Source organism: Muntiacus reevesi, chromosome 7 (assembly GCF_963930625.1).
Source record: "Muntiacus reevesi chromosome 7, mMunRee1.1, whole genome shotgun sequence".
In the NCBI taxonomy this organism is placed as follows: domain Eukaryota; kingdom Metazoa; phylum Chordata; class Mammalia; order Artiodactyla; family Cervidae; genus Muntiacus; species Muntiacus reevesi.
In genome coordinates this window covers 43,540,449-43,566,537 of record NC_089255.1, presented here as the reverse complement: position 1 = coordinate 43,566,537, position 26,089 = coordinate 43,540,449, and the positions used below count along the sequence as shown (strand labels likewise).

The window sequence follows — 26,089 nt, the reverse complement described above, 5'->3', positions numbered from 1 at the left end:
TTTAGTTCAGTTCAGTCGCTCAGTCATGTCTGACTCTTTGCAACCCCATGGACTGTAGCATGCCAGGCCTCCCTGTCCATCACCAACACCCGTGGTTTACTCAAACCCATGTCCATAGAGTCAGTGATGCCATCTAACCATCTCATCCTCTGTTGTTCCCTTCTCCTCCCACCTCCAATCTTTCCCAGCATCAGGGTCTTTTCCAATGAGTCAGTTCTTTGCATCAGGTGGCCAAAGTATTGGAGTTTCAGCTTCAACATCAGTCCTTCCAATGAATATTCAGGACTGATTTCCTTTGGGATGAACTGGTTGGATCTCCTTGCAGTCCAGGGGACTCTCAAGAGTCTTCTCCAACACCACAGTTCAAAAACATCAATTTTTTGGCGCTCAGCTTTCTTTATAGTCCAACTCCCACATCCATACGTGACTACTGGAAAAACCATAGCCTTGACTATATGGACCTTTGTTGGCAAAGTAATGTCTCTGCTTTTTAATATGCAATCTAGGTTGGTCATGACTTTTCTTCCAAGAAATAAGCATCTTTTAATTTCATGGCTGCAGTCACCATCTGCAGTGATTTTGGAGCCCCCCAAAATAAAGTCTGCCACTGTTTCCCCATCTATTTGCCATGAAGTGATGGGACTGGATGCCATGAGCTTAGTTTTCTGAATGTTGAGCTTTAAGCCAACTTTTTCACTCTCCTCTTTCACTTTCATCAAGAGGCTCTTTAGTTCTTCTTCACTTTCTGCCATGAGGGTGGTGTCATCTGCATATCTGAGGTTATTGATATTTCCCCCAGCAATCTTGATTCCAGCTTGTGCTTCATCCAGCCCAGCGTTTCTCATGGGCTACTCTGCATATAAGTTAAATAAGCAGGGTGACAATATACAGCCTAGATGTACTCATTTCCCGAATTGGAACCAGTCTGTTGTTCCATGTCCAGTTCTAACTGTTGCTTCCTGACTTGCATACAGGTTTCTCAAGAGGCAGGTCAGGTGGTCTGGTATTCCCATCTCTTTCAGAATTTTCCACAGTTTATTGTGATCCACACAGTCAAAGACTTTGACATAGTCAATAAAGCAGAAGTAGATGTTTTCCTGGAACTCTCTTGCTTTTTGGATAATCCAGTGGATGTTGGCAGTTTAATCTCTGGTCCCTCTGCCTTTTCTAAATCCAGCTTGAACATCTGGAAATTTATGGTTCACGTACTGTTGAAGACTGGCTTGGAGAATTTTGAGCATTACTTTACTAGTGTGTGAGATGAATGCAATTGTGTGGTAGTTGGAGCATTCTTTGGCATTGTCTTTCTTTGGGATTGGAATGAAAACTGACCTTTTCCAGTCCTGTGGCCACTGCTGAGTTTTACAAATTTGCTGGCATATTGAGTTCAGCACTTTCACAGCATCATCTTTCAGGATTTGAAATAGCTCAACTGGAATTCCATCACCTCCACTAGCTTTGTTCGTAGTGATGCTTCCTAAGGCCCACTTGACTTCACATTCCAGGATGTCTGGCTATAGGTGAGTGATCATACCATCGTAATTATCTGGGTCATGAAGATCTTTTTTGTATAGTTCTTCTGTGTATTCTTGCCACCTCTTCTTTATATCTTCTGCTTCTGTTAGGTCCATACCATTTCTGCCCTTTATTGAGAAAGCTGAGTGCAGAAGAATTGATGCTTTTGAACTATGGTATTGGAGAAGACCCTTGAGAGTCCCTTGGACTGCAAGGCAATCCAACTAGTCCATCCTAAAGGAAATCAGTCATGGGTGTTCATTGGAAGAACTGATGTTGAAGCTGAAACTCCAATACTTTGGCCACCTGATGCAAAGAGCTGACTCATTGGAAAAGACCCTGATGCTGGGAAAGATTGAGGGCAGGAGGAGAAGGGGACGACAGAGGATGAGATGGTTGGATGGCATCACCGATTCGATGGACATGGGTTTGGGTGGACTCTGGGAGTTGGTGATGGACAGGGAGGCTTGGTGTGCTGTGGTTCATGGGGTCGCAAAGAGTTGGACACGACTGAGCGACAGAACTGAACTGAAATTGCATGAAATGTTCCCTTGGTATCTCTAGTTTTCTTGAAGAGATGTTTAGTCTTTCCCATTCTATTGTTTTCCTCTATTTCTTTGCACTGATCACTGAGGAAGGCTTTTTTAATATCTCCTTGCTATTCTTTGGAACTTTGCATTCAAATGGGTATATCTTTCCTTTTCTCCTTTGCTTTTCACTTCTCTTCTTTTCACAGCTATTTGTAAGGCCTCCTCAGACAGCCATTTTGCTTTTTTGCATTTCTTTTTCTTGGGGATGGTCTTGATCCCTGTCTCCTGTACAGTGTCAGGAACCTCCTGTATGGTCAGGAACCATAGTTCATCAGGCACTCTTTCTATCAGATCTAATCCCTTGAATCTGTTTCTCACTTCCACTGTATAATCGTAAGGGGTTTGATTTAGGTCATACCTTAATGGTCTAATGATTTTCCCTACTTTCTTCAATTTAAATCTGAATTTGGACCATGGAATATTACTCAGCCGTTAAAAAGAATTCATTTGAATCAGTTCTAATGAGATGGATGAAACTGGAGCCCATTATACAGAGTGAGGTGAGCCAGAAAGATAAAGAACATTACAGTATACTAACACATATATACGGAATTTAGAAAGATGGTAACGATGGCCCTATATGCAGGGCAGAAGAAGAGACGCAGAAGTACAGAACAGACTTTTGAACTCTGTGGGAGAAGGGGAGGGTGGGATGTTTCAAAAGAATAGCATGTATATTATCTGTGGTGAAACAGACCACCAGCCCAGGTGGGAGGCATGAGTCAAGTGCTCGGGCCTGTTGGGCTGGGAAGATCCAGAGGAATCGGGTGGAGAGGGAGGTGGGATGGGGAATGGGGAATTCGTGTGGGATGGGGAATTCGTGTAACTCTATGGCTGATTCACATCAATGTATGACAAAACCCACTGAAAAATAAAAAAAAAATAAAAAATAAAAAAAAAAAGAAATGTTGGTAACATTAAAAACAGTCATATATATGATGATTAATATAATAATAAAGATTATAATCATTTAAAAAAAATAAATCTGAATTTGGCAATAAGGAGTTCATGTTCTGAGCCACTCAGCTCCCAGTCTTGTTTTCATTGACTGTATATAGAGCTTCTCCATCTTTGGCTGCAAAGAATATAATCAGTCTGATTTCGGTGTTGGCCATCTGGTGATGTCTGTGTGTAGAGTCTTCTCTTGTGTTGTTGGGAGAGGGTGTTGCTATGACCAGTGTGTTCTCTTGGCACAACTCTATTAGCCTGTGCCCTGCTTCAGCCAAATTTGCGTTACTTCAGGTGTTTCTTGACTTCCTACTTTTGCATTCCAGCCCCCTATAATGAAAAGAACATCTTTTTTGGGTGTTAGTGCTAGAAGGTCTTCATAGAACCGTTCAACTTCAGCTTCTTCAGCATTACTGGTCGGGGCATAGACTTGGATTACCGTGATATTGAATGGTTTGCATTGGAAATGAACAGAAATCATTCTGATGTTTTTAAGAGTGCATCCAAGTACTGCATTTCAGATTCTTTTGTTGACTGTGATGGCTACTCCATTTCTTCTAAGGGATTCTTGCACACAGTAGTAGATATAATGGTTATATGAGTTAAACTCACCCATTCCAGTCCATTTTAGTTCACTGATTCCTAAAATGTCGATATTCTCTCTTGCCATCTCCTGTTTGACCACTTTCAATTTGCCTTGATTCATGGACATAACATTCCAGGTTGCTGTGGAATATTGCTCTTTATAGATTTGGACTTTGCTTCTATCACCAGTCCCATCCACAACTGGGTGTTGTTTTTGCTTTGGCTCTGTCTCTTCATTCTTTCTGGAGTTATTTCTCCACTGATCTCCAGTAGCATATTGGGCACCTACCGACCTGGGGAGTTCATCTTTCAGTATCCTATCTTTTTGTCTTTTCATACTGTTCATATCTTTTCATACTTTTCGTATCTGCAGAGTAAATCCTAATTATTCTTCTAACTGCTGGACAGCTAGGTTGTTTCCAGTTATTCAATAACAACTACATTTTACATTTTTATTCATACAGTATTTCCATGTTTGGGGGTCTGTTCTTAGGACTGAATCTCAGCTGTGAAATTACTGTATCAAAGAATATGATCTTTTTTGAAATGACAGTATATGTTTCCATATCTCTTCCTAAGAGGGTTGTACCAATTTACATATTATTGGTAATGTATGAAAATACCCCTTTCAGCACACCCTCCTGGCACTGAATAGCTACTGTTTTAAAAAATATTCTGATAATTTAGTAGATAAAAAAAAAAAATACCATCTCGTTTTGATTTGCATTTCTTTGGCTTTTGGTGAGAGTGAAACTTTTTTCAAGTTTATGAGTTTTATTTCTTCTTTTTGAGCATTCTCTGCTCATGTTCTTTTTAAAATTATTTTTGGCCATACCACATGACTTGCGGGATCTTAATTCCCATACCACATGACTTGTGGGATCTTAATTCCCTGGCTAGGGATTGGACCCAGGCCACTTAAGTATAAGTGCCAAATCTTAGCCACTGGACCACCAATTCCCTCTGTTCATGTTCTTTATATATTTATTTTGAGGGACTTAACACTTTCTTACTAAGTGAGCATTACTACCACAACCACTACCACCACCTCTGTGTAGTGATACTGACACTTAATACTGGCCCTCATTTGTTGAGCAACCATAATATGTCAAATATTGCACTAAGATCTTTACATATATTTTAAATCCTCACCACAATCCCACATGGAGAAGGGAGACGGAGTCTCAGAGAGGCTAAACAATTTACCCAAGTTCACATGGTCTTGGATGGTTACTTTCTGTTACAACCTCAGCCTCGGATAAAGATATGTTGTTGTTGTTCAGTTGCCAAGTCATGTCTGACTCTTCGTGACCCCATGGACCATGCGTGGCACACCAGGCCTTCCTGTGTCTCACCGTTTCTCGGAGGTTGCCCAAGTTCATGTCCATTGCATCGGTGATGCCATCCAAACAGCTCATCCTCTGTCACCCTCTTCTCCTTCTGCCTTCAATCTTTCCCAGCATCAGGATCTTTTCCAAAGAGTCAGCTGCTTGCATCAGGTGGCCAAAGTATTGGAGCTTCAGTGTCAGCATCAGTCCTTGCAATAAGTATTCAGTGTTGATTTCTTTCAAGATTGATTTGTTTGATCTCCTTGCTGTCCAAGGGACTCTCAAGAGTCCTCCAGCACTTCAGTTCAAAAGCAGTAATTCTTTGGTGCCCTGCTTTCTTTATGGTCCAGCTCTCACAACCATACGTGACTACTAGAAAGACCATAGCCTTGACTATATGGACCTTTGTCGTCAAATGATGCCTGCTTTTTAACACACTGTCTAGGTTTTTCATAGCTTTCTTACCAGGAAGCAATTGTCTTCTAATTTCATGGCTGCAGTCACCATCTGCAGTGATTTTAGAACCCAAGAAGAGGAAATCTGTCACTGCTTCCACCTTTTCCCCAGCTATTTTCCATGAAGTGATGGGACCAGATGCTATGATCTTAGTTTTTTTAATATTTAGTTTTAAGATGACTTTCTCACTCTCTTCCTTCACCCTTATCAAGAGGTTCTTTAGTTCCTCTTCACTTTCTTCCATTAGAGTGGTATCATCCACATATCTGAGGTTGTTGATATTTCTCCTGGCAATCTTGATCAAGCTTGTAACTCAACCAGCCTGGCATTTCTCATGATGTGCTCTGTGTATAAGTTAAATAAACAGGGTGACAATAAACAGTCTTGTCATATTTCTTTCTCAATCCTGAGCCAGTCAGTTGTTCCGTACTGATATGTCTTAACTGGCATACAGATTTCTCAGGAGACAGGTAAGATGGTCTGATATTCCCATCTCTTCAAGAGTTTTCCACAGTTTGTTATAATCCACACAGTCAGATTGACTTTAACATAGTCAGTGAAACAGAGGTAGATGTTTTTCTGGAATTCCCTGCTACTCTATGATCCAGCGATTGTTGGCAATTTGATCTCTGGTTCCTCTGCCTTTTCTAAACCCAGCTTGGACATCTGGAAGTTCTCAGTTCACATAATGCTGAAGCCTAGTATGCAGGATTTTGAGCATAACCTCACTAGCATGGGAAATGAGTGCAACTGTCTGGTGGTTTGAATATTCTTTAGTACTGCCCTTATTGGGAATTGGGATGAGGATTGACATTTTCCAGTCCTATGCCCACTGCTGGGTTTTCCAAATATGCTGACATATTGAGTGCAGCACTTTGATAGCATCATCTTTTAGGATTTTTAAATAGCTCTGCTGGAATTCCATCCCTGCCACTAGCTTTATAGACAGCAGTGCTTCCTAAAGCCCACTTGACTTCACACTCCAGAATGTCTGGCTCTGAGTGAGTGACCACACCATCGTGGTTATCTGGGTCATTAAAATCTTTTTTGTACAGTTCTTCTGTGTATTCTTTCCATCTCTTTTTGATCTGCTTATACTAGGTCTTTACCTTTTCTGTCCCTTATTGTGCTCATCTTTGGATGAAATATTCCCTTGATATTTCTAGTTTTCTTTAAGAGATCCTTAGTCTTTCCCCTTCTGTTGTTTTCCTCTTTCTTTGCATTGTTCATTGAAGAAGGCCTACTTATCTCTCCTTGTTATTCTTTGGAACTCTGAATTTAGTTGGCTGTACCTTTCCCTTTTTTCCTTGCATTTCAGTTCTCTTCTTTCTTCAGCTATTTGTAAAGCCTCCTCAGACAACCACTTTGCCTTCTTGCCTTTTTCTTTGGGATGGTTTTGTTTGCTGCCTGCTGTGCAGTATCATGGACCTCTGTCCATAGTTCTTCAGGCACTCTGTTTACTAGATATACTCCCTTGAATCTATTCATCGCTCCTGTATAATCACAGGGGATTTGATTTAGGTCAAACCTGGCTGGCCTAGTGGTTTCCCCCACTTTCTTTAGTTTAAACCTGAATTTTGCTATGAGAAGCTGATGATCTGAGCCACAGTCAGCTCCAGGTCTTGTTTTTGCTGACTGTATACAGCTTCTCCATCTTTGTCTACAAAGAATATAATCAATCTGATTTTGGTATTGACTATTTGGTGATGTCCATGTGCAAAGTCGTCTCTTGTTGTTGAAAAAGGGTGTTTGCTATGACTGGTATGTTCTCTTGGCAGAATTCTGTTAGCCTTTGCCCTACGTCATTTTGTATTCCAAGGCCAAACTTGCCTCTTACTCCAGGTATCTCTTGTCTTCCTACTTTTGCATTCCAATCCCCTATGATGAATAGGAGATTTTTTTTGGTGTTATTTCTAGGAGGTCTTCTAGGTCATCATAGAACTGATCAACTTCAGCTTTTTTGGTATCAGTGGTTCGGACATAGACTTGAATTACTGTGATGTTGAAAGATTTGCCTTGGAAATGAACTGAGATCATTCTGTCATTTTTGAGGTTGTACCTAAGTACTGCATTTTGCACTCTTTTGTTGATTATGAGTGCTTCTCCATTTCTTCTATGGGATTCTTGCCCACAGGAGTAGATATAATGGTCACCTGAATCAAATTCACCCATTCCTGTCCATTTTAGTTCACTGATTCCTAAGATGTCGATGTTTCCTCTTGCCATCTCCTGTTTGACCATGTCCAGTTTACCTTGATTCGTGAACCTAACAGCCCAGGTTCCTATGCAATACTGTTCTTTACAGCATTGAATTTTACTTTCATCACCAGAGACATCCATGAGTGTCATTTCTGCTTTGGCCCAGCTGCTTCATTCTTTCTGGAGCTATTAGTAGGTGTTCGTTCTTTGCTCTTCCCCAGTGGCATACTGGACACCTCCTGACCTGGGGGGCTCCTCTTTCAGCATCATGTCTTTTGACTTTTTTAATGCAGTTCATGGGGTTCTCACGGAAAGTATACTGGGGTGGTTTGCCACTCACTCTTCCAGTGGATCACATTTTGTCAGAACTCTCCACTATGACCTGTATATCTTGGGTGGCTCTGCACAGCATGGCTCATAGATTTATTGAGTTATGCAAGCCTCTTTGCCTTAACAAGGCATTGATCCATGAAGGGGATGCAGAGATACTGTAGCTTTATTGATATAACAAAGATATTAACCCTTTGAGATTTTTTCCCAGGCTTGTCTGCCCTTATACTTTAGCTATTTTTTTTTTTTTTGACATAGAGAAGCAGCATATAAACTGTAACTGTAAATACTTTTCAAAGCAAAACATGTCTTGGCTTTAATTAGATGTCACATAATGGCCATTGAAGATAATAAAAAGACAAGACATGCTTGATTTTCTCTACAGACAAATTAGGCCCTAGATTAATGTGTTTCAAATCATCAAACAATTACTCCTATATCCTATATTTACTAATCTTTCTCTTCCTCATTGATGTGAGTTGCATTCTTTGTCATGTATATAGTAAGATCTATATTTGGACTTGTCTTTATAAATCTGGCCTTTTCTTTGTACATTCATTACATTATTTTAATTACCATATTTTTATATGATTAAAACAGAATAGGGCTGACCTCTCACAACTAATTTTTGTTCAGTACTTTCTTCCCTTTTTATTCTCCAAGTAAACTTCAGGATCATTTTGTCAATAAGGGCAAAAATTACTCTTCTTTAAAAGAAGTAATTCAGAGGAGTAGACATTTTGATTGGTATTGTATTAAACTTGTAAATTAGTTATTTTCATATGCAGTCTTCCTAACTAGGAATATAACTAAGAATAAATAACTGGTTACTTTTCCAAGTCTTACTTTACATTTTTATTATAATATGCATTTTTTCCTTTATAACATCACAACATAATATCTTGTTAACACTATTCCCAAGCAATATGTATGTTTTATTTCTTATTATAAACAGGACCCTTTTTTGTTTGGTTTTTGTATAGCTTCTAGTACTTAAAAATGTTATTGATTTTATATATTTTATATTAAACTGTATTTATAAACTTTTATTCATTTTAATAGTTTATCAGATGATTCCTTTATATTTCCTAGATATACAATTTCAGTTTAGAATGATGTTTTTCTTTCTTCTTAGAAAATTCTGTGTGTATAAAAGAGCTAACAAAGCAAGCCTGAGAGTGCTATCATTAGCCAGACCTGCTTGCATAGTTGGCCCTTGGCTGGCTTCTGGGAACTTGAACTTTGGGAGGGTTTCCATCATTCTCTAAGTGATAAGGGTGGTTTAATATTTTTAGACTGTGCAAAAATATGGCTTTCCACTTTCCTTCTAAAATTTGAAATTTTGTCATGTGCCAGGCAGACACTGCTTATATGACCAACTCCAACAAAAACTTTGGGCACTGCGTCCCTAATGAGCATCCCTGTGGACAACGCATCACAGGTGTCATCACAACTCATTGCTGGAGGAATTAAGCACATCTGTGTGACTCCACTAGCAAGGACTCTACGAAGTTTGTGCCTGGTTTTTTCTGCACTTCACCCCACGTGCTTCTTCCCATTGCTGACTGTACTTTGTAGCCTCCTATTATAATATACCATAGCCACAAGTACAACTATGTGTGAATCTTGTGAGTTCTTCTAGAGAATCCTTGAAATTGGTATAATTTGTATCTCTTCTGTGTGGTGCTTTTTGTCAAGTCTAGGTATCGATATAAATGAATCTGCTCTGGGTGACTTCGATGGAGAAAGGTTTGGATCCCCTGTATGCCTGTGTGCTAAGCCGCTTCAGTCATGTCTGACTCTGCAACCCTATGGACTGTAGCCCTCCAGGCTCCTCTGTGCAATGGGATTCTCCAGGCAAGAATACTGAAGTGGGTTGCCATGCCCTCTTCTAGGGGATCTTCCTGACCTAGGGATCGAACCCACGTTTCTTACATCTCCGGCATTGGCAGGTGGGTTCTTTACCACTAGCGCCACCTGGAAGCCCCTTTAGGCCCCCTACTGATCTGGTTTCCTGCCGGCTCCTCTCCTGTGCCCGCCTTTCCTGGGGCTCTGGAAAGTGGACTATGAAAATTACTGGTGCCTAGTATCTTCCTACAACTGCAAATTTTTATCAGTGTCATATCTCTGTGATCTTTAATTTTGTTTTGTGTTATTTTCCCAGTTATTTTAATTTGTCTTTCTTACCTCTCCTTCTTCCCCAAAGAATCAGCTTTTGGTTCACTTATATTTTTTCTCCTTCTTTCATTTGTTTGTCTTTATCATTTAAAATCCTACTTTGCTTAGAAACTGTGTTCTTTTTTTTAATTAAATTGTAAATAATGTTATCTTTTTTTTCATATTAAAAATACTTGGGCCGACAGAGGATGAGATGGTTGGATGGCATCACTGACTCAATGGACATGAGTTTGAGCAAACTCTGGGAGATGATGAAAGACAGGGAAGCCTGGCGTGCTGCAGTCCATGGGGTTGCAGAGTTGGACACGAGTGAGTGACTGAACAACAACAATGGCTTCCCTCTAAAATACAGGATCCTATACTTTTTTTTTTTACATTCATCAGTTTTAATTATTTACTAAAAGAGTTTTAGTTATTTCATTAAAGAGATTCCCTCCCTGTTCCCATGGTTGTTCAATAGTCTGAAAACTTAAAAGAAGTCATACTTTGAGTAATGTAGCAGGCTACACTATTTAGACTAATCCCCCGGATAAAAACAACTAAAAAATGTTGCGCAAAGATTTTAAAAACCTGAAAAGCATAATAAAGACAAGATGGTAGGGATTTATGAGGCCAAAATCTGAATGAAAATGGGGATCTGGAGGGAAAGTAGAACACTGAGGTTGCTTTTGCCTTTGATGACACCTGCCAACTAAGGAAACTTGGCTGTTATTTTTTTAAGTCTTCTGAGGACCCATGAATTTAGAAATTAAAGACTTAGTTGTGCAAAGATGGAGAGCCTAAGAGGAAACCTTCCCCTACAAGGCCAGGATCCTAAAGGGTTATTATTTCCTCAGGTTAAGAGTGAACCAGAAGTAAACCTGCTCACACCCGAATTCTCATTCCAAAGAGACACATGAAAAATGAAATCCTTTGATACTGAACAGTGCAGAGGGAGTAAAGAAAAGAAAAACCCTACCCCAGGGAAGTTAAAACCACATGCTGGCAGAGACTGTGAGTATGTAACCTGATTCACCTTTCCTGGTTGGTCCAAAAAAGTCATGCTGTGAACTGATCTAAAGAAGTTATGGGTTGACTCTAGGTGCCCGGTCCAAATACAGATCCTCTCTGGAGGAAGGCACCATCATCCTAGGCCTCAGAGAATCTCAGAAATATGAGCAGTTAGCATACGAACAAGCTCATCAGGAAATAAGACACCAGAAGCCAGATTTAGCAGAAATACACCTACAGTGGCTTCAGGTATCCTTCATTATCTACATTCTTATTTTGAATTCCAGAAAAACCAAATAGATTGAATTTACTAGAATTCCCACTCTGTACAAAAGTTAGCCACATACTGCCCAGATTCAAGAACCTAATAGATTTGGATGATGAGATGGTAAAAATCAATATGCAAATGACAGACAATATTCTGTAAATGGGGAAAAGACTTTAACAGATCTTCACAGACAGGGATATCTAAATGCCAATAAACACATGAAAAAGTGCATACAGGAATATGCAAATTAATACCACAGTATTATACCACTATACAGTCCCAGAATAGCTAAATCGAAATAGAAAGATGATATGTAAGGTATTGATGAATATGTGGATTGACTAGAAATTTCATACAGTTCTGTGAAAGTAGAACCTAATAAAGTCCATTTTGAAAGACTGCTTGCAGTATGGACCAAAGACAAAACCTATGACCTAGCAATTGCATTCATAGTTGTTTCCTTAACAGAAATGTATGCTTATGCTCCCAAAAGATGTGAACAAGAATGTCTATTACTATCTGTAATGGCCCCAATTAGAATATCTTGAATGTATATCTTCAATGGAGTGGATTAATCTATTGTGATAAATTCATACTGTGGAAGACTACACCCTATGACAATGAAAATGAATAAAATATAGCTATCTGAACAACATGGATGCATTTCATAAGCATAAAGCTGAATGAAAAAAAAGCCAAGTACACACTGTGTGACTTTTCCCTATGTAAATAAAGTTCAAAAGCAAACAAAATAAATATAAAATATTAAAAGTCAAAAAAGTGGCTATCCTTTGTAAGTGAAGTTGGTAGGTAAAAGGGGATTTTTAGAGACATGGGATTCTGGTGATATTCTGTGTCTTAATTTGGGTGCTGGTTAGTTATCATGCTTAATTTGTCTACTTATAATTTCTAGACTTTTCTGTACATATAAGTTAATAAAACCCCCAAATTTTAAAAGAGACATTGAAGAAGACATAAGTAAATTGGGAGATACACCAAATTGATAAATGTATCAATAGATCAGGTGAAATCCCAGTAAAAATCCCAGCAGGTTTTTTGTTTGTTTTTGGTGTAACTTGGCAAACTTATTTTAAAGTTTCTGCAGAAACACAAAGCATTAAGATTAGTAAGTTCCTTGAAATTCTTGAAAAAGAATTAAAAGAAAAAGATGGATTTAGTGTACCAGGTACTGTAAAACTACAATAACTAAGACAACAAGCTAATCGAATAGTATAGAGAGACTGAAAACAGAATACATATTTAGAAACCTGATATATGACAAGATAATATTTAATATCAGTGAGGAAAGGATGGATTTTTTGATAAAAGTTCAGTTGGAGACAACTGGTTATTTATACGGTAAAAATACAGAATCGAATATCTATATCACACCATACACAAAATAAATTATAGGTGGGATAAAACCTAGGAGTGAAGGCAAAACTATAAAGCCTTTATAAAATAATGTGGAAAAATATTTCATAATTCCAGGTGAGGAAAAAAATTTCTCAAGCAGGACATGAAAAGCTTAACCATAAAAGAAAAGCTTAATAAATTAGATTCCAATAAATAAAACTTCTATTCATTAAAAGTCACCGTAAAGAGACTTTCTGAAAAAGATTACAGAATGGGAAAATATTTTTGTAACACACGTAACTAAGAGAGTAACAACATATAGTGAAGTGAAAGTTGCTCAGTCATATCCGACTCTTTGTGACCCCATGGACTATACAGCCCATGGAATTCTCCAGGCCAGAATACTGGAGTGGGTAGCCTTTCCTTCTCCAGGGGATCTTCCCAACCCAGGGATCAAACCCACAAGACTCCTACATAATAGGTGCTATTCTAACAAGGCTAACAACATATAGGAAATCTACAAATCAGTAAGAAAAGAGACAAAGACAGACATTACATGACAAACCTAGGCAAAAGACTTGAACAAAAATTTTATAAAAAGAGAATTTCCAAACTGCCAATAAATATATAGAAAGGTATACAGCAGCATTAATAACAAAACACATTAAAACCTCAATGAGATACCATTACAAAGTTATGAGAATGGCTAAAATAAAAAGTCCAAAATTACAAGTGGAGCAATGTGAGCTACCAAATAGTGCTGGTAGTAGTGTAAATTGGAAAACAATTTTTATAATAAAAAAGAAGATGTACATACCCTACAATCCTATAATTCCACTCCTAGGCATATGCTTTAGATATAACCTTTTGCATGTCTGACATTATACAGTACATGATAAAATAGTCAAAGTAGCATCATTTGTAATAAACCCCAATGTTCATTGGCAGCATATGATATATTCATACAATAGAACATTATTCAGCATAGATATCATATGAACTGCAGCTATACAGTGAGGTGAATCGCAAACATAATATGTAGTGGAAGCTGCCCAATTTCCCTTTCCAGGACAGGGCACCCACCCCTCAGCTCCTGTATTTGCTGACAATGGTTCACAGGTGGCCCCTGCTCTGGAAAATTGCCCTCTTTTAAAAAGAAAATTATTTATTTATGGCTGTGCTGGGTCTTTGTTGCTACGGGGTCTTTTCTCTACTCGTGGTGAGTGGGCTACTTTCTACTTGCGGCTTCCTACTGCAGTGACTTCTCTTGTTGCAGAACACCGGCTCTAGGGCATGTGGACTCGGTAGTTGCAACTCCCTGACTCTAGAGCAAAGGCTTAATAGGTGTGGTGCACGGGCTTAGTTGCCCTGCGGCATGTGGGATCTTCTCAGATTAGGGGCTGAACCCCCATCTCCTGCATTGGCAGGCGAATTCTCTACCACTGAGCCACCAGGGAAGCTCCTGGAAAATTGCACTTGACCTGAAGGCCACCCCCAGTGCACCTTTGCCAAAGACTGCTTATGACCTGTGGGTCCAGCACTGTGGTGTTTTTGCTCCGGGTGTAGGCTGCAGCTGAGACTTCATCTTTGCTTAGTGCTTGTAGCTGCCCTGTCCCAGCTTCCTTCACTGCCTTTCTCCTGAGAAGACGAACTCCACAGATCACACACACCTGAAGCCCTGTCTTGTGTCTGCGTGGGAGAAATCTGATCTGAGACACAGTACTAAGCTAGGGAGAAAGATATAAAAGAGTACATATTTTATGATGCACACCCAGGTGGTAAAGTAACGAAAAGTGAAGACATGGTCATCCTAATGTCAGGATAATGTTCACCTCTGGTTCTGTTTCTTGACCTGCATGGCATTTACTTGAATGTTCACTTTATTATTTAAACAATATATGCACGTTTTATGCACCATTTTAGTATGTAATCAATTTCCTAATGAAAGCTTCCCTTTAGACATAATCTCTGGTAATGTTATTCTGTAAATGAATGCCCTTTGCTTAGTTTTATTTCACAACGAAACAACTGTTAGGCTTAGACCCAATAGGCATCTGCACGAGGATGAAGAAGCAGCTCCTCTGGAGGAGCATCTTTCTGTCATGGGCCAAAGGCTCCTCACTGCCATTAATACTATGAGCATGTGAAGTAATGAGTTGTGATGACTGCCTGAACAGAAGTATTATAACAGAAGTATTATAGATAACATGCTTTGGGGAGTTAGGTGCCAGTGATTACAACTGAAAAGATCTGAGAATCAGAGGTCAGAGAAACATTATGAATGGAGTCTTTTTTGCATATTTTTTGGTCATTTGGCCAGTATTTTCTTCTTCTTTTTTTTTTTGGTGGAGCAGTGGTTCTTGAACTTGAACATGCATGAGAATCACCTTAAAGCAGACTGCTGGGCCCAGCCCCAGAGATTCTGATTCTACTGTTGTTGGGGTGGGGCTGGGGAATGCATGTTTCTAACAAGTTTCAGGTGATGCTGAGGCTGCTGGGCCAGTATCAGGCTTTGAGAAGTGCCGGCCTAGAACACAGAAATCTTCAGTTAAATGAGCAAGAAGGCTGTGTGGCTAGTGAGTGTCTAGGACCAGCATACTGCTTTTATTCGTGGGATCCCTTCTCTCCCCAAAAGCTTCAGGAGTACCTGGCCCAGTCAGCCTTTGATGGACTTTTGGAGCTAAGTTAATGGTCTTAATCACTGGCCCTTTATTAACATGGCTGGGTGGTTGTTATCATTGTTCAGTCGTGTCCAACTCTTTGCGAGCTGGGTAATATATAAGTAAAATCCACAATTGACCCAGAAGCTTCATTAGCATCGTAACAGCGATCTTCTATCCAGGTATACTGGCAATGTCAGGAAAAAAAGAAACAGACTTTTTTCAGAATTCTTTCCTCTCCTAACTTGTTCCTGAGTATATTGAAAGAAGAATAAAGGCACAGCTGAGTCATGAGTTGGAATCCTCCCTATCAGTTTTACCTATTAAAAAGCTGCACAACTCACCTTTCCCTGGTGTGGCCTGAATTCAGTTCCTCCTCTCCTCTAACCCTCTCTGGTGGCCTGGTGCTCCTGGGCTTGCATATTTGGCATTTTTGTGCTTCCTCCCAGGAGAAAGATTATCAAAGGGGGCCCTTTCTTCTGAGCTGGTGCACTCCACATACAGGCAAGCAACCAAGCAAGTGAGTCCTTGTCTGCATGCTCAGTTGTGTCTGACTCTTTGCAACCCCTTCACTGTAGCCTGCCAGGCTCCTCTGTCCATGAAATTTTCCAGGCAAGAATACTGGAGTGGGTTTCCTTATTCAGAGGATCTTCCTGACCCAGGGATTGAACCAGTGTCTCTTGCATCTCCTGCACTGCAGGCAGATTCTTTACCACTGTGCCATCTGGGAAGCCCAAGCAGGTCCTACTCACTTCCTTAACCAGCATGATGGTCTAGTGCATGGACTGTACAACCTCATCAGGCCCCCATCTGCCCATCTTCAGTCCATGCCACCAGCATGACCTCCCTCAAACTCCATTCTAGCTGCATCCTGGCTTTAAAGTCTGCAGTGAGAATATGTGCCCCACAAGAGCTCCAGCCCTTCTCCCTGGACTCAACAACCTTGACAGTGTGAAAACTGCATCTCTTTTCAGCTTCTTTTCCTGCCACCTCTGCTCATAATTCCCAAGTTACTGCCAAATGGAGTTACTAAGCCTGGACACGCCATACTCCTTTATTCCTGCATAGCTTTGCACATATTGGTCCTTTAACTTGAAAGCTTGTCCTGTATGCCTTTCCCCCTTGTTTTCTCAGCCCATTTCTATTCATTATTTTAAAAAAGAACTTCACATGAAAGAAAAATTTACTTATTATCTTAAAATTTGGAAAATATGAAGAATTATGGGGGAAAATGTCCATAAAAAAGATAACTGTGGCCCACACTTTGATTCTCTGGTTTATTTTTCCAAGGTCTTATACACACACACATACACACACACATATACTTTAATTATGGATCATACCTTAAAATAGTTTGTATCAGGCTTGTTCCACCTCATATGACACTGTAAGCTTTCTTCTCAATTTTTATAAATTATTTGAAAACATCTTGTTATATGGCTGCATTATTTTCATATATATGTGTATGTGTGTATATATATGTATATAATACATGAAGAGTTTCTCTAACCCTTGTTTCAGTCATTTAGATGGTTTCCTTTTCATTTATTTGCTATTTTAAACAATGCTACAAGGAAGAGTTTTGCACATACATAATTGTGACAACCCCTCTGATTATTTTCTGGAAGAGAATGCTAGAGTGGAGTCACTGGAATGGTAGAAAAAAAACACTTTTAGGCTCGTGATATGCACCGTCAGGTTGCTATTGAGAAAATGTGAGCAGGGCTTCCCTGGTGGCTCAGTGGCAAAGAATCTGCCTGCAGTGCTGACCTGGGAAGATCCGACACCCTGTGAAGCAGCTGAGCTGGTGCACCACAGCTGCTGAGCCTGTGCTCGAGAGCTCAGGAACCGCAACTACTGGGCCCACGTGCAACAGCTACTGAAGCCCAAGTGCCCCAGAGCTCATGCTGCATAAGAGAAGCCACTTCAATGAGAAGCTCGTGCGCTGCAAGTAGAAAGTAGCCCCCACTCGCCACAACTAAAGAAAAGCCGGAACAGCAATGAAGACTCAGCACAGCCCTTGCTAGGTAGATACATAAATAAATAATTTTTAAAAAAAGAAAGAAAAGGTGGACAAATTTATAAACTCACCAGGGGAGCACCAGTGTTCTTTTTATTTAATAAGAGCCTTTCTGTTATTGACAGTCATAATTATTTTTGTGTGTGGTCCTTGATAATTTGATTTTAATTTAGCATTTCTTTGGTTAGACAGGAATTCTTTTTTTACATTTATTAACCATACATATTTCCTCTTATGTGGACTATTTTAGTCCTTTCTTTAGTTTTCAACTGGAGTCAAAATTCCTACTCATCTTCAATACTTGACTTCAGTATCTTCTCACTGTGCAGTTCTGACAACCCTACAGAACTAACCCGAGTTAGGGTTAGTGACAACCCTACCCTATGTAACCCCGAGTTCAGATTTCCTCTTCTAATGGGACTCTGCATGCACATTTATTACTGGGATTTCCATACTCTGTTGTAACCTGTTTACATGCTTGTCTCTCCCACTGGACAATGAGCAACTTATGGGCCAGAACTAAGTCTTATGTATTTTTTTCCTTAGCATCTAATTGCCTGGCACAAGGTATGTGTCAATTAAAACTTATTTAATAATATAATGAATAAATCAATGAAGATCATTGAAAAGTTGACTTTTGACTTAACAAGGACTTCATACAGATGGTGTATCTACATTGTGTTAGACAGAAAGGACCACTAATTCCTTGGATAAACCTATGCAAAATTGTTTAAAGTAACGTATTTGCTAATAGGACAGTCTATAAAAATCCATTCTATTAAACTGCTAGAGAATGAAAGGCTGCTGGTAAACTTTTACTCAAAACAATGAAACAAACCAAAACATGAAGTTCTTTTCTTTCATTTGAAGAAAAGTAATTTTCTTTGCAAAATATTATAAAATTATGTTTATTGATTCATCTGGGAACTTTTCAAATGATCTTGACAATGATCATAACACTTTCCAAAAGAAGAGCATAAAAAACAAACTTCCTCTGACAATAAAACACACAGGCAGTTACACATTAAGTACACAAGCAAGAGTTAAAGTTGAAAACGAGTGTATTTTGCATCACATCACGCTTTCAGATTATAATTTGTGTATCCCTGTATTTGACCATTTCACAGTTTTGGTACACACAAAAAATACACATATACTTCCAGGTTAATACCACCTCTGAGATAAACCAGAGGTAAAAATGGGGCTGCTGCTAAACTGGAAATAAGGCAAATACTCTGGTCTTTGGAAGCGATGACTAAATGGGGGTCTCAGGCTATTCAAACGTAGCTGGTTCTCCAGCTCAGAGTCTGTTGGGTACAAAGGGACCCACAGATGCCAAAAGCCCTCTGAATCCCCCGTGTATTCTTCTACCCAAGGTGAAAGTTCTTCCCTGCAAGCTGGGTCTACAGTCTCTTGTTTGATTTAACAGCTGCAGCTGTATTTTCCCCACTTTTCCCTTTTGGTCATAGTGTTGCTAACATTTGTAAACATGATGTACAATTAAATGTACAGTTAAAGTGCTTGGTTGTGCTCCATCTGAGCCATATCCTGCTCCAGCTTGAAACTGTATTTCTCAGGAACCTCCATAAGATCTTACCATCTCCCCCAAGGGCAGAATATGGCTTTAACAGGTAGGTGTTAAGGTCATCGCCACCATGCTCAGCTGAGGCTGACTGAGTTCCGGTGAGCTTGTTGCTGTGCTGAATGCCCAGCTCTGTTATAGCCATGTGTAGTAAACCTGCTTTCTGGGAAATTATACATCCCAGTCTTTCAAAGAACAATAAATTCCTCCCCACCAAAGAATCCATCAATATGATAAACCTACAAAATGGAGGTTCCAAAAAACTCAAACATTTTGTAACCCACTCCCAAATTTTTATGCTTACTGACACCCTCCAGATAAGAAATTGGACTTAAAGGATAAATGGAATTTTTTTCTTCTTTGGATTGTAGACCACAGTCACACCTTGCCTCGCATTTACTTATTTATAGCTTTGGCTCTTCACACAAGGCAGTGAGCCTTCTCTCAGGGATTGGCCGGAGAAGGATGCTCCAAATGCCTGATCTAGTTACATTTTGCACTTCCCTTTTAGGAGGGGCATCTCTAATTCAGACTGTAGTTGCATCAGGTGGCAAAGAAAATGTTTAAATAGGAGCAATTGTGACACATAATAAACAAATCAAGTTTCACTAGAAATAAGAATAAGAAAATTTAAGAACAACCTATTACATAATTGTAAACAGTGGTGTTTCTTCTGGATTTAAATAAGGACCCAGAGGCCCAAGATCTCCTTAAAAAATTAGGGACAACAAGTACGAACATTAAAACAATCACTATAATTGCTTTAAGACTTTAAACATTGTTTGGGTTAGTTGATAAATTGCATCCGACTCTTGCGACTCTCTTGTAGCCCATCAGGCTCCTCTGTCCGTGGGATTTCCCAGGCAAGAACAGTGGAGTGGGTTGCTATTTCTTTCTCCAGCGGATCTTTCCAATGCAGGGATTGAACCCAGTTCCCAACCCAGAGAATGAATCTGGGTCTCCTGCTTTGCAGGCAGATTCTTTAGCAACTGAGCTACCAGTTTACAATATATGGAAGTGTAGTTGCTATTATAACTCAAAATGAAAAACTCCACTGAACTGATTCATGAATACAAAGGGACAACACATTATTAAGAATGAACAAAACAGTTTTGAAAATACATTTAGATATTTTGTTATGGAACATACCTTTTAAGGACATAAATTATAAGATTTTTTTGTGGCTCATGGTTCTTTGCAGAAGATGTGATATATTCTTGAGTTTATGAGAGAGGGTAACATAGTTATAGACTGGATTCCATGTTAGTTTGGCAAGAATTGCTGTGCCAATTTCTATATATAAGAGGCCTTATGAAAATCTTGTGAAAAAACATTCGAAACACCGATGTTCTGAAAATGATGAAAATCCAAGGGTCCACAATTGAGATCACAGAGAGAAAGCGCAAGGCTCGGAGGTCTTCAATTTCTTCAGCGGTTCCATTTTGCTCAGGAACAGCTTTAAATGCTCCATAGTAAGCACGATACTGTTTTAAAGAAAAACATTAGATTAGGATAGCAAAAGGTCTATGGCCATGATAAATTCCTTTACTTCACTTATGAAACATTATTTTTCCATAAGACTATGGCAGCTTGCCTTGTGATATTCATTTTGGCCACTGTCATGAATGGGTGCAAGTGAGGAGCCGGGATGGTGCAGGTCCTCCTGGAAGCCCCAGGCTAATCCCTGGAGCCAGCCTGCCGGCAGTCAGAGCTTAGGGCTAGCATTACCTGGCGGTGCAGAGGAAGAGCTGAAGTGGGACAGATCCAGTCCACTGAATTGTTTACAAACAGGGTCACCAGACTCCCAAACATACTAAATTTCTTCCCTTCTTTCTTCTGCCTCCTTCCTGTTCTTGATTCTTAGCACAGAAATAAGTCACACATGAAATGTCGCATGTGTGGAGGCACCAATGAACAGAAACTTCCCTTTCTCTGAACTTTTTTTATTGAAGTGTAACTGATTTACAATGTTTCAGGTGTATAGCATATACATATATATACACAAACATATATGCATATATATACACATATACATCTATGTATGTACGTGTATATATATATACACACATGTGTGTGTATGTGTGTGTGTATATATATATCCTTTTTCAGATTCTTTTCCATTATAGGTTGCTATAAGATATTGAATATAGCTTTCGCTACTATACTATAGGCCCTTTATCTATTTTATATATAGTAGTATGTATCTGTTAATCCCAAATCCCTTATTTATCCCTCCCCCCAATTTCTCCTTTGATAACCATAGTTTGTTTTCTATGTCTGTGAATCCATTTGAAACAGAAACTTTTAATCAATGTGCAAAGACAGGAAATATTCCAGCGGAGGGGCTTCCTAGGTGGCACTAGTGGTAAAGAACCCTCCTGCCAATATGGCAGGTGTAAGAGACGTGGGTTTGATCCCTGGATGAGGAAGATGCCCTGGAGGAGGGCATGGCAACCCACTCCAGTATTCTTGCCTGGAGAATACTGGACAAAGGAGCCTGGCAGGCTGCAGTCCATAGGGTCACACAGCATCAGACAAGACTGAAGCGACTTGCATGCATGCATTCCAGTGGAAAGACAGGGGACAACTCATGTAAATTAGTTATTCTAGCACAGATGCTTATCTTTCTGTGGTTGGCATCCTCTTTTCAGACTAGGAAGAAACCTGCAACGTTCCAGGCACTGTAATTCAGGGACGGAAAGATAAGCCTACATACCTGTGCCCAGCCACTCCTATTGTCTTGCTCTTCCCTGAGGTCTCTGGTCTCTGGGTAGCCCTGCAAACTGCTTCATCCCTTTCCTGCCATTCAGTCAACACTGCTGTTTTGACCAGCACTGCTTTTTCTCAATACCCTTACTTCCCCCAAGCCCACTGAGATTTTTAAATTCATAATGGGACAAAATGGACGCTAATGGACCAGAAAATCTGCAAACTCAACATTAATGGGAGGGGTTACAAATAAGTGCACAGACCAAACCCACTCAAGGCAGTCAGGGATATGAGAAGATGTGTGTTCCCATAATTGTTTCCTTACCTTTTTATTCTCTTTTCGGTAGATCGTTTCAGCAGGCTCAGATACTCCCATCTAGTGCACTTAGGAAGACAGAGGTTATCTGGAAGCCCTCCCCCATTATAACTGTTCAATAACACAAAGAGTAATAATAATGGCTAATGCCCATACAGAGTTTCATATTCCTAGGCACCATTCTAAGCATTTTACTTTAAAAAGTTTATTTCATACTCACAAAAATCCTGTTAAATATGTTCATTATCTCCATTTTACAGATATGGAAATTGATCATGTGCCCAACTTCTACTTTTTTTCCAGGCCAACCCAAAGTATTACCCCCATTTAGAAGCCTCTTTGAAGTGATGGTTAAGCTCATCAGCTTTAGAGTCTGACTATCCAGGTTAGATAGAATCCTCTCACTGGCTATGACATTTCAGGAAAGTTACTCTGTTTCTTCATCTATACAATGGGGACAATTGAACCTATTTTCCCGCATCGTTACAAAATTCGAATGAGATAGTATGAGTAAAACCTTGAGAACAGGTCCTTGCATATAATAATAATTAATTAGCTAGTATTACTATTTTATCAATTAGGAGTTAATCCTTTCCTTTTCTAAACTCTTTTCTAGCCCTACTCACTCCCTCTCACCCCCAGGATTATAGCTCTGGGGGCAGATGTGAGGTTTTTCTCATTTTAATTCCCTGCAAGGAATTACAGTGCCTGGAATGTTGTAGGTTCCAGATCTGAGATGAATGAATAAATGGATGGCAACAGGCTACACACTTGAGTTGATTGAAAAAGAAAACACTTCATATGACTTAAATCTTTATATTTGCTCCTTTCTCCTCAAAGTGGAGTCCAGAAAGATATAATTCTTACCATTTGAGAATGCTTGATTAGTTGGCATCTGGGTAACTGAATGATGTTTAAATTATGAAGACAAATCATTTCATTTCTATGCAGTATACATCAATATCAATTTTCCTGCATATTAAGTTATTTTAATTGATACTTTCAAGTCAATTGATTTGTATTAGAAATGTAATATTTATTCTATGAATGGCCTTTTAATTTTATTTATTTTGGGGGTTTACTGAAATTATGACAAATTTATTCACTTCTGAGAGTGATCAAAATACATACTCTATTCAAGATATCTGTTTGAACACAATCTAAACTTTCAAAAAATCTCTGATGATCAGTAGTATTCTTTAGAAGATACTTTATAAAACTGCTCCTATAAGAGAGGTTTGACTAAGAAACACACTCAGAATAAACAACGGGCTTGTTTAGAGAATGCAGTCCATTACAGGGAAAATCCGATGGGAAGAGCGCCCTCTGCGGAAACTAGGGATCCACGAAAAAATGTTGCTGTTGCCAGCTCTCCGGATAGCTAGCTCTAATTTGTTAACTCCTGCTTCAGAGTGTGGCTCTTCAAATGTGATCTCCACATCAGCAGGTGAGGTGGAGGATGCTGAATTCTTCAAAAATGTCTGAATCAGCAACTCTGGAGGATAGGGCCAGCTATGTTTTTAAAAGCGGTGCTGATGAGTCTGAGTGCGATAAAGTTTGAAAACCATTGCTAAATATCTCCGCCTATATCTTTATCTCTTTGTTTATATAACTATATATTTATTTATTTTGGGGAGTTCCGATCCTAATCCTGACAACTATTGGCAACTATTGGCCCAATACTAAGACCTTCATTTAAGGGAAAAATCACATTATATGTCACTTTCATCCACTCTTGAAAGTAATGTCCAAAACTGCTACACTGCCATAAGAAACTTAACTTTCCTATTCACATAAGTCTCGGGGCTCCAAAAACATGGACTTGACAATGAATTTATTTAAACGTTGTTCATGTTGAACAAGTACACTGTGGAGTCAGGAGAGAAAGAGGAGCAATACTTCTAGCCTCAGCCACTTCTAGAAGTCTTGGCAGGGCTCACAGGAGGAAATAACCTTCAAAACGACGAAGTAACTCAATCTGCACCACCACCTGCATCAGTAAATTGAAACCCAAAGATAATGGCTCTCATGTCACCTCGCTTGCCAAGACAGAAGAAACAACACCGGTGGAGACAGGTTATCAGAGTGACACAAGTTGAAACCTTCCTCCACACCTGCTAGTCCAAACAGCCTTTCCGCCTCTGCAGACACCATCCCCTGCAGCGGCAGTACGGGAAAGGGCGCCCTCGACTCCTCAAAGTTTACACACCAGTGAAAAAAAACAAGACTAAACTAAACCTACGCTTTTAGTCACTCGCGTCTGCAAATTACTTTGGCAGGATTACACCTTCCCTTATTCCCTTGTCATGCCAACACAGGGGGCGGCGGGTGGGGTGGAAAGAACGCCCTGATGTCATTTGCGCATTTCTGATGCCACTAAAATCATGGGCAGGTGTAACGAAATAAAACCTCGCTTAGCCATCGGAAAGTGGAAAAGGACTCTTACTGCCGAGGAGAAACCACGTTCCGCTTCTCAAAGTTCTGAGGTGCAAAAATGGTCCTGAGGCCTTCTCAGAGGAAAGCAGACAGCACTTGGGAGGTTCTGCCGGGCTAAGGGGACACAGTCCGGCTCCTGCTTTCCCTAAATTTCTGTGGCTTTACCTCTTTTCGCTCAACAAATTAGATTCTATCTCCTGAGGACTGCGGAGGGAACGGAACCTGATCCGCGGAAGGCGGGAACAAACCCTCGCGTCTCTGGGCGCAGCTTCTCTTGCACCGCGCCCAACATGCCCCACTCGTCCCTCCCCTCTCCTGCGGCCCACCGCGCGCCAGTCTCCTGCAGCTTTAGCGCGGCCAACTCACAATTAAAGGCAGGGAGCACATGGTGAAGAGCACGGTCATGAGGGCTAGCAGCAGGAGGTGATCCAGCTCCTCCAGGTGCAGCGGGGTCGCCTCCCTCTCGCCGGCGCCCGGCTCGGCGCGTTCCCTGGGGCCAGGGCGCAGGAGTCGCCGCAGCCGCCGGTGCATGGCGTAGAGGTTGCGCATGGCGCTCAGGTTGCAGAGCACGATGGCGAGGACCAGCAGCAGCATGAGGCTGGCGTAGAGCACCGAGTAGCTCAGCACGGACAGCGAGCGCTCCTCGTGGACCATCTGGAAGAAGCACCAGGTGCCAGGGCAGTACTGCACGAACTTCCCGAAGCCCACGAAGGGCAGCGCGCAGAAAGCGAGGCAGAAGGCGCCCACCACCGGCGCCACCATTGCGCCCCGGCGCGGGGTGAGGTGCCGTCGATAGAAGAAGGGGTGCCCCAGGGAAAGCCAGCACTCCAGGGCCATGGCCAGCAGCTGGAGCGTCGAGGCGAGCCCGAAGAAGGACATGAAGAAGGCGAAGGCTTGGCACAGAGAGCTGTCGGATCCGGGCAGCAGCCCCCGCAGGCTCCGGTTCTGCGCGTAGGCGGACAGCACGAAGGGGCTCACGAGGCACTTGCCCAGGAGGTCTGTGATCGTCAGGCCGAACACCAGCACGTAGAAGACGGAGGGCGGCGGGCGCGGCGAGCGCGGCGGGCACGACCCCAGACCGGAGCGCGCCAGCAGTCCCAGGGCCAGCAGGTTGCCCACGAGGCCGGTGCTGAAGAGCACCCAGCCCATCGTCGCCGAATTGCCCTTCTCCACCGACGTGGTGTTGTGGCAGCGGTAAAACAGCGGCCTCATGACCGGCGGCGCGGCGAGCCGGAGCGGAGGCTGCGGGAGGACCGAGGCCACGGGGGTCCGGGTGCAGAAAAGCCTCCCGGCCGCTCCGCGCGCGTCTCGGCCGGAGAGGTCGCGCCGCCGAGGAAGCTCCGCGGGCGGCGGGGTGTTTCCCACGGCAAGCGCCTCCTATCCAAACTCTCTGGTCACACCCCGCCCCTCGGGGCGGGACGCGCGGCGGCGTGCGCAGCCGACACTGGCTTTGCAGGACGCGCTGGGTCCTGATAGACCCTCAAGCCCAGCGTCGGGGGACAAAAAGAAGTAGGTAGACTCTCAGGGTCCAAGGCCAGTCCTTCTTGCGGGGCAAGAGAACGTACTGAAATGGAGGGGAAATTAAGCGGCAGCCACGAGGGTGGAGAGGGGTGAGAGGAAGTG

The 26,089-nt window shown here is 41.2% G+C and overlaps 1 protein-coding gene across 1 annotated transcript; it reads right to left on the bottom strand.

The window, feature by feature from the left end:
- Positions 1–18,353: 18,353 nt before the first annotated feature.
- Positions 18,354–25,694, bottom strand: PTGDR (prostaglandin D2 receptor). Its single transcript, XM_065940881.1, has 2 exons — positions 24,833–25,694; positions 18,354–20,489 (listed from the first exon to the last, which is right to left on the bottom strand). Exons 1-2 carry the CDS (start codon positions 25,676–25,678, stop codon positions 20,250–20,252), a joined length of 1,086 nt encoding a protein of 361 aa, XP_065796953.1. The 5' UTR covers positions 25,679–25,694; the 3' UTR covers positions 18,354–20,249.
- Between the last annotated feature and the right edge of the window lie 395 nt (positions 25,695–26,089).